The sequence below is a fragment of the Henckelia pumila genome, chromosome 4 (assembly GCF_033568475.1).
Source record: "Henckelia pumila isolate YLH828 chromosome 4, ASM3356847v2, whole genome shotgun sequence".
NCBI classification, from domain to species: domain Eukaryota; kingdom Viridiplantae; phylum Streptophyta; class Magnoliopsida; order Lamiales; family Gesneriaceae; genus Henckelia; species Henckelia pumila.
This window is the reverse complement of record NC_133123.1, coordinates 123655872-123666101: the sequence shown is the minus strand read 5'-3', so window position 1 is coordinate 123666101 and position 10230 is coordinate 123655872. Positions and strand designations below refer to the sequence as shown.

At 35.5% G+C, this 10230-nt stretch overlaps 1 protein-coding gene across 1 annotated transcript; it reads left to right on the top strand.

Moving 5' to 3' along the window:
* The first annotated feature begins 5218 nt into the window (after nt 1-5218).
* On the top strand, nt 5219-8831 carry LOC140894408 (ferric reduction oxidase 4-like). The gene is made up of 8 exons (XM_073302916.1): nt 5219-5369; nt 5500-5593; nt 5849-6031; nt 6202-6436; nt 6563-6890; nt 7076-7316; nt 7545-8254; nt 8692-8831. Exons 1-8 carry the CDS (start codon nt 5219-5221, stop codon nt 8829-8831), a joined length of 2082 nt encoding a protein of 693 aa, XP_073159017.1.
* Nucleotides 8832-10230: the final 1399 nt, after the last annotated feature.

Genomic DNA, 10230 nt, shown 5'->3' with positions numbered 1-10230 from the left:
TTTTTTAAAACCTATTTGTTATCTATAAATACCCCCAACCTCCTTTCATTTTGTTTACACAATTCTCTCTTCATTCTCTCTATTCTCAATTCCTTTTAATTTCTTGAATTATAAAAAATATCAAGTTTCGATTATTGGTTTATTGTCAATTGTTGATTTATTTTTATATTTATACAATTACAAATGTCCAGAGCGGGATCAAGTCATATGGGTGACAAAGGAAAAGGAAAGGAAAAGAGCATCATACCACCCAAGGTCGAGTATCCTCAATCCAATATCGATGGATTTGATCTTGAATATTCCGATGATGAAATTCAAGAAATTCGACAAGAGGCGCAACAAAGACAACAAGTTGAACAACCACCACCACCACCACGTCATCATGCAAGTCAAGAAAGTATGAACGATCCGGTGGCCTCTCAAAGACAAACTCGAGCGGTGCCTCGCCCGACATTCGATATATTCACCAAACACTTCGACAAGGTGACGCTTCCCTCCGGTGATTTGCAAGCCAAATGCAAATATTGTTCAAAATGTTACAAATTTAAACAAGGAGGTGGTTATGGAACTTTGACGCGGCATATCGAGAAAAATTATCCAGTGGAAATTGGTATTGATCGTGGTCAAACTCAAATTCCGGCATTCTCTTCTCAATCGGGTAATGAATCTCAACTATTTAAATATAACGAAGCTAGATTTAGAGAAGAAACGGCTAAATTTTGTGCGGTTGAACAACTTTTTTTTAGTTTTAGCGATAAATTATCTTTTGAAAATTGGCTTTCTACAAGTGCAAATCCTTCTATTAGACGTATTCCAAGAAATAGTCTCAAACGCACAATGAAAAAGTTAGTCGTTGATCAAAAGAAAGAATTAATTAAGGAATTTTATAGTTTGAATAATAAAGTTTCTTTGTGTTCCGATATTTGGAGTGATCATTGGCAAAGTTGTTCATATATGGGTATTACATGTCATTTGATTGATAATAATTGGAACATTCAAAAAAGGTTGTTTGCATATAGATGTTTCAACGAATGACACACGGCACAAAATATTTCGCAACTTATATTTGTTATTTTAGAAGAATATGGTCTAACTACCAAAGTTTGTTCAATGTCTTTTGATAATGCTAGTGCAAATACTTCTAGTATTAGTGAGCTTATTGAAATATGTAAACCATCACTAGGTGGCAAATTTTTTCATATTAGATGCACATGTCATATTTTAAATTTGTGTGTTCAAGAGGGGCTAAAAAATTTAGGCACACATATTCAACCAATTAGAAACTCTATTCATTATTTATGGACGCACCCCCAAGTTATGAAGCAATGGGAAAAATTTTATAGAGTAAATGGTATGAAGCCTAAGCGGTTTGCACGAGACGTTCCAACTCGTTGGAATTCAACATATAAATTGTTATTATCCTCTTTTGAATATAAAGATTTATTATGTACATTTTTTCATCAATTTGTTCAAGCTCGTGATATTTATTTGTTTTCAAATCAATGGAACATATGCACTAGTATTTGTGAAATTTTAAAAGTTTTTAATGATGCTAGTGACCAATTATCCGGTGTTTATTACCCTACTTCGCATTTAGTTTTAACACATTGTTGCAACATTGCTTGTATTTTTCATGAACATGTTAATTCTAATGATAGTGTTTTATCTCAATGTATTTTCGTCATGAAAGCAAAATGGGAAAAATATTTTTTGCTCATTCCTAAAATTTTTTTATGTGCTTTTGTTTTAGATCCTAGACTTAAATTAGATGGCTTAAGCGACATGTTAACATTATATTATGAATCTTTGGAGCCTATTGCGGAAACGATTCCTTCTATCTCATTGATTTTGTTTAATATTAAAACTCATTTACTTTGATATTTATACTGAATATAACATCAAATATGGTGGACAAATTGTTTCACATGAAACACAATCCACTGCAACTAGTAATGTTACTTCTAAACTTACTAAAGCACAACTTTTATTAAGGGAATGGACGAAACGTTCACGAGGATCCTCAAGTTCCAGTCAGGAACTTGAGAATTATTTTACCACTACTTTTGATTTTAGTGATACAGATGAGGAAAACTTCGACATTTTGAGATGGTGGTCGCAAAAAACACAAATATATCCAATTTTGGCTATAATGGCAAAAGAAATTCTAGCTTGTCCGGTTTCAACAGTTGTAGTGAAGCAAGCATTTAGTTGTGAAGGAAATACATTGGACGAGAGACGTTCTAGCTTAAGGCCGGAAAATTTGGAAGCCCAATGTTTGCTCAATGATTGGTCAAAAGCCGCTACTCGAACACAACATATTCAAAGTGATGAAGAAGACCAAGATGATATCGAAGGAACATCCGGAACTACGACGGGATGATATGCGAGTGAAGTAGAATAAAATGTAATAGATTTGTAATATTAAGTCATAAGATATTAAGATGTTAAAATTCTAATATATTGTTTATTTAATAAATGTAATAGATTTTTATTATGGAGAAAGTTTTTTATTTTTTTTTAAAATAGCACGGGTTAGCCCGGACCCTGAACCGGCGGTTGACCGGACCCGAACCCGGATCGAAACCTCCGGTTCATCGACCCGGACTGGAACCGGCCATTGGCGGGCCGGTTAAGGGTTGGCTAAAAGCCAACCCGAACCGAACCCGGACCGTGGCCAGGTCTAGCGGGCGGGGATGAGGATGTCTTCCTCATCCCCCTCCCTGAATTCGAACCTCATCTCCATACTCGCCCGATCTCCATAATTTCTTATCGAAGATTTCCCAACCCATCTCTGCGGGGACCAAGTCCCCATCCCAGTACCCATACCCAAAAATATATATTACAAATAATTTTTTTATATAAATATATATATATATATATATATATATGATATTAGTAAATTTTATTATATAAGAATATAAAAATTATTATTTAATTTAATGATAAAATACATAAAATATTTTGGGTCAAAATTTTTATTATAATATTAACTTTTAAAATTAATAAAAATATTTTAAATTACAAATATTTCTATCAATTAAAATTATTATTTTAAAGAAAATACTATAAATCAAAAATTTATTAAGATTATATATTGTTTCTAAATTTATCAAAATAAATAAAAAAATATACATAGATTAATATAAATAGTTTATATGTGTATGTAACATGAATGAGATTCAAATAATATTTTTAGGTTATAAAAAATATTTTATCATAAACGGATGTATTATATATAATGCATAAAAATATATATAAACCAAATAAAAATAATACTTTTAATTTTTTTATAATATTTTAGATTTAATTAAATTTGATCATCATCATCATCATTATTATTATTATTATTATTATTATTATTATTATTATTATTATTATTATTATCGAGGCGGGTTCGGGATGAGGATAGCATCCTCATACCCACCCGACCACCCCAATATGTTGCGGGAACTTTTTAAAATTTCCGAAATCAAACTCATACCCAAAAATACTCCCTGAACCTGCCTTGTTTCGGGTTTTCTCCGCAGGTATCCGAACTTGCGGGGAAAATTTTCATCTCTAATGATGTAGCAAAAAATTGATATTACCCGATTTGAGAAAATCTGGGTAACTTGTGGAGATCTGGATAGCCGGATTAATACTCTAACTGTTCCAAATAACGAACTTCGTGAGTTTTCACCTGCATCACAAAGCAAAGTGAATGGCGTCGGGGGTTGCCCGGCGAAGACACTTCGACGCTCAAGTCAGTATTTGTCCAATAAAAGTTTCAGAGAACTAGAGCATGTGACTATAGAGTGCATATCTTAAGAATAAGAGAACTTGAGCTATTTATAGATATTCGGAGAGTTTCATGTGCTTGAGCCTTTTATGGGCTTTTTGGAATTTTTGAGCCTTGATAAAGTGTCCCAATAAATAATATGAGATACAAATGGATTGAGTCATTGGGTTTGGGACCCAAAGAAAGCCAAATTTGATAATAACCTATCACCTAATATTTAACTATAACAAATCATTCGATAACTACAAAAAACATACATATACTTTTTCGATAGTTACCACTCTCACGATTAATTAATGAAAGTTATTAAATATCGAAAAAGAATTTGAAGAGTTTTTTAATGATTAAATTTATCATCATTAAGTGGCAAATGTGTCATTTCTGTCTCCTTCCAAACTTATATTTTGTGACTGATCCAAATCAGTGTAAGTCTTGATGCTTTTAATTTTTGTTAAGAATTAATTGGGAAAATATTTTTTTTTTCTTATTAACTTCTTATTTTTTAGTTTTAGTCTATTAATTTTTTAAAGTTTGGTTTTGGTACACAAAATTTTAGTTTTAGACCATTTTGATCAAATTGTTGACGTGATATTGAGAAATAATGACGTGACAGTGGAAAATGTTAACATGTCAAATTGTCATGTTAGCAATTGAATAAAAATAACCGAAAATTAAAAGTTAGTGTACCAAAATCAACACTTTGAAAAGTTGATGGACGAAAGCAAAAAATAGAGAAGATAATGGACAATTTTTTTTTTCAAATTTAATTTCTTTTGTTTTAATTTGTGCATCTCAGCATATTCATCTCAACTTTGATTTTCTCAGCATATACGTACTGCTGCACGTGCTGAATTAAGAACCCCAAAAAATATAAGGGAAAAGTCAACCGTACTTGCATGGTGTACATTTACTGCGTGCATGGTAACAGTACAAGTTTTCTGATGTCGACAAAAAAGCCATTGATATATATATTTTTAAAACTTTTCAATACTCCATAAAATCTAAACGTCGTCTCTTATCAAATGAAAACACAAATTATTTAACATAAGATGATTCATTAATCAAAATCTTACGGTTAATTCATAGTACGTAAACTACCGATGGACAGTACACAAATTTTACAAAAGCAGATATTGTACACTATATATGTGTATGTATGACTTTTCTTGAGAATAGAGGACAACAGGCGACTTTAATGCTTTGACATTAATTAAATAACTCAACTAGCTAGTCCCATTACTTCACGGGGTTTAGATATTGTCTGAAAAACGAACTCACAGTACTGAAATCCTTATAATACAACATGAATCATGCTTTTTCTTCGACTTTACATATAATGTTCGAATTGACTTTTTGGATTGTCCTATAAATACAAGAAATGATCTATATGATATTTGTAATAAACTAAATAATCCTAGATTAGACACTGTACTGAAAAATATGAAATTCCAAGCAACATGGCAAATTTTCTTCCTTGTGGTGTTTGTAGGGTATATTTTCATGTGGACCATGCTTCCTACAAAAGTTTACAACAATTCTTGGACTCCCATATTGGCAGAAAGTCTCAACTCCACTTACTTCAGAGAACAAGGTCTAGTCTTTGATTCAATATGGGATATTGCAATTGATTCTAGCTAGTATAGCTTTATTTAATCTTTTAATTTGCTTAGCTTGACTACCATATGATATATTTAAATATACGCAAACATATGCTTTTTCAGGGACAAATCTTCTTTTATTCAGTTTTCCTATCATGCTTATCGCCGTTCTTGGATGTGTGTACCTACATTTGATGAAGAAATCGAACTACCAGAGGTCTGTTGGTTTTTAATTTGTTAGCGTTTTCGATACAACATGTATCTTATCTTCTCTTATAATCAAAGGTGCAGTAAAAGTTTGAGCAGTTTGTATTTACTTTCTCCAACCAACATGCGAATATATATATGACTTGATTTCCAGTTGATCATCAAAGGTTTAGATGGATGAATTTCAATCTGCCTTAGACAATAAAATGCGCGACTTTGATCTTATATATTAATGTCTGATGGAGCTAGCGTGACATCCAAACAGTGATCGGAGCTATCTTCATCCCCTGAGACGTCCAGCGCTGGTAATGGCACCGTTGGGAATAGTTAATGCGGTGGAACTTACGTTTGCAGCCATGTTTCTGGCACTTCTGATCTGGTCCTTGGCGAACTATTTGCATATCAGCTTTGGGCATATCCACATGTACATGATACCAGGAGAGAAAGTGTATGTTTCTAGACCTATTAAACTTTAATTAATCCAAGTTTATCTCTCTTGTGGTTCATGTTACATTATCTTTGATGCATAAGCATTTAGACGTATAGGGGGAATCCAACAGATATATGCTTGATGTATATAATAGAAAAGATGATGATCATTTTCTTTGAATATTGTAGTTGGCAAGAGAAGTTTCGTAGCATATCACTGAGGCTTGCATACATCGGAAACACATGTTGGGCGTTCCTGTTTTTCCCTGTGGCGCGGGGGTCGTCTCTCTTGCCTCTGTTTGGCCTAACATCAGAGTCTAGTATCAAATATCACATTTGGCTAGGCCATATTTCAAATTCTCTTTTTGCAGCCCACGCTATCGGATATATCATATTCTGGGCAATGACAGATCAAATGATCCTGGTAAAATTCATGTATTTAGCCCTTATGAGTGTTTTGTTGTCTAGTACAAACTGTTCATACTTTATTGGTCTGATTGATGATAGAAGCATAGATATAATACCACAAGGAAACTTTGTAATAATGCAGATGCTTGAATGGAGCAGTACTTATTTGTCAAATGTAGCCGGAGTTATCGCATTTGTGGTGTCATTAGGGATGTGGGTTACCAGCTTTGATCGCGTTAGGAGGAAAGCATTCGAAGTTTTCTTCTACACTCACCATCTATATACTATCTTTATGTTCTTCTACATGTTGCACGTCGGAGTAGAGTACATGTGCTTGATTCTTCCCGGAATCTTTCTATTCTTAATCGATCGTTACTTGAGGTTCTTACAGTCTAGACACAAGTCGAGACTGGTTTCAAGTCGCCTTTTGCCTAATGGTACATTGGAACTCACCTTCGCCAAGAATCCAGGTAGCGATCACCTTAAATTTTGGCAATACAACTCTTTTCTATAAGCTAGCTCATAAACCAAGTCCGGATCCAGAAGAAGGCTTCTCATATAAATTAGTACTCCTGCAAATACATGTTTCATCTTAAAGTATCTTGAAATTTAACCGCCATGGCTAAACTACTTACTTGCACGTTGTTGTTCGTAGATTTGAGGTATAGTCCAGCGAGTATCTTGTTTGTGCGCGTTCCAAGCGTATGCAAGCTGCAGTGGCATCCATTTACTATGATTTCAAACTCAAACCTGGAGCGAAATACCCTAAGTGTCGCAATTAAAAGCGAGGGAAGTTGGACTCAAAAGCTTTATTCACAGCTTTCTTCTTCTTCTTTGGATCATCTTGAAGTATCAACCGAAGGACCTTATGGACCTGCATCATTCAATTTTCTAAGGTAATTAAGCACAAAGCGTCGAAATTCGATCCATCTTAATCGAAGTTCCAGTCAAGCGTGGTTTGTATGAGCCTCTCTTCGAGTCAAGCTAGCTCAACAATTCTCTACGTGGTTGATGTTAATTTTTGGAAAAAATTGCAACAGTCGTCTGTTATATTTGTCCCTAATTTGCATTGTTTTTCGTATATATATACTAATTAAGAAGTTATATATAACTGCATGTCACAGCCATGAGTCATTGGTGATGATCAGCGGAGGAAGTGGCATCGCTCCATTCATCTCCATGATACGTGAAATCATTCACTTAACCGCGACAGAATCCACCATTAAAGCTTCAAAAATTCTTCTAATCTCTGCCTTTAAGAACGCAACCGATCTCACAATGCTCGACCTTTTGCTCCCTTTATCCGGCACCCCTTTGAATCTCTCCGAATTGCAACTAGAGATTGAAGCATACATCACCAGAGAGACCAAAAAACCCTTGGAAGATTCCAAGAAACAGATCCAAACCAAACTGTTCAGGCCTAATCCAATGGATGCCCCTATTTCCGCAATTCTTGGCAAGAACAGCTGTCTCTGTCTAGCCACCATAATATCATCATCATTTGTATTGTTTTTGATAACTTTAGGCCTTGTTACGCGTTACCATATCTATCCCGTGGAACGTAGAGGGGAGAATTACCATTACAGCTTCAAGATTCTTTGGTACATGTTTCTTGTATGTGCTTGTATTTTTGTGGCAGCTAGTGTCGTTTTCTTGCGGCAAAAGAGGAAGATTTCTGCCGAAGGGAAGCAGATCCAGAATGTCGAATTTGCGACACCAAAAATGTCGCCTGCTTCTTGGTTATGTGGTGCGGATACAGAACTCGAGAGCCTCCCTCATCAGTCTCTTGTTCAATCTACTAAGGTGCATTTTGGTGCAAGACCTGATATAAAGAGTAAGTGCTTTCTTGATTCTACAGTTTCAAATTTTTTCCATTGCATTTCCATTCGTACGTGCCCCGTAATATTAAACACGGGGATCATCTTTCGAACACGAACCTAGAAAGTAAATCCTTAAACAAAATACAAGTCTATATTAGAGAATAAATAGACTCTAACAAACTGAAAACAAATCACGTTTAACTTGATCACAATCACAAAATGCTCGATAGGATAGAAGCATTAGCTAGCTACATCAAACAAGGTCTTGACGCGCGATTTCCGACCATCGTAACAAGTGAATGGGCGAACATTTATTTAGTGTTGCAGAAGATCACATGGTACTAATTAATTAAATGCGTCGGAATAATTTAATTTGCATATATTGTTTTATTCGTGCTCCCGAATATAATGAGAGATGTTTGATTCTGGTCGATAAAATTATGCATGGCAGGAATACTTGTTGAATGCAAAGGATCGGATGTTGGTGTTTTGGCTTGTGGCCCAAAGAGCATGAGACATGATGTTGCAAGAATTTGTGCATCTGCTTCCGCCAAAAACCTGCATTTTGAGTCCATCAGTTTCAGTTGGTGATCGCATGGAGCATGGATGCATAACACAAAGTTGAATATGTATATTCTTTAATTTGTGTGTATATTTATGAGAGATTGAGAGATTGATATTTGCCTATTGAGTGAAACATTGCATATATAATATTTATTAGAGTGTGATATTAGCCTTTTGAGTGAAACATTGCATATATAATTTTCCATGCGTGTGAAAAATGAATATTTTTTTGTTGAATTGTCCCTATTGTTGCGACACAACTGGGTTCTTTTATTTATGACGAAAGTAATTCTCAAAATCATAACATAGAACATGAGAAACGACATTAAATTTGATCTCTGCCTCTACGGCTAGGGCTTGGAACACGAGCCACCGCTCTTCGCCCTAAGTAGGCCTATTTCGACTAGGGCTCCTCATAAAATAGGGTTTAATGGGATTCGAAGTACCTTTTCAAGAACATGGGTTATTGAGTTGGGATCGGAGCAGACCCATATATTTTGAGAGACATCAATAGTACCTTCCCCCTCTGGTCTAAAGAAGTATGAAGTTTAGAACAAGTGGTCTGGTTGAGCCCCGAACACCATGTGTTTTTTTTGAACGGTTCGGATTTTGATCCGCGTCACGTATGTCTCTTTTGGACGACCCAGATTCACCGTCGGTACGATTTCCGAGGTACTAACACCACGACATGGCCCGCCTCAAATCACTGATTAAAATGATAATCCGAAGGTCCAGATTGATCCTTACCTTTTATAAATAGACCAGTAAAAAAACTTCATTTTTTACTTTACAGCATACGCTATTACTCTAGTGAATCCTCGAGAGCGATCCCGACCTAAGCCATAACTTCTCGAGCTACTGCATATTCGGATAACTCTCGACCCGACGTCTTTTCCTGTAAGTCTTTCCCCTATCTTTTGAATATTAGACGAGAATGTCTTCTCCTGATGAGTCCGCAATTAGGGAGTTAGCCATTTTTCGCAGACATTCCTCCTTTTCCTCATCCTGAATCCCCTAAACTCTCAGACCTTGAGGGATCGGATACTGACCCGAGCTATTCTGAAACTCGAGAGGCTATGTAGTAGCCCATACCCAATTAAGATAATTAAGAGATTAATTAAGCAAATTGGGAATCAGCCAGAATGGAAGCTCCGGTAGTATAACGTCATGCATGACGTGTGAGACATCGGAAGCTCCGGTTCAGAACGGAGGTTTCGATCGCCCCTATCCATTGGCAACCAATCAGATTGTGCCATGTGGCGGATAAGCGAGAACGAAAGCTCCGATGGTGCATCGGAGGTTCCGTTTGTGTCCTATAAATATAGGGTCGAGGATTCAGATTTCTTCACCAATTCCGCGAGTTCTCTCTCAGTTCTAGGATTATTTTAGTAGTTCTAGTTTTCCTAGGCTTGACCCGGGGGTCAGC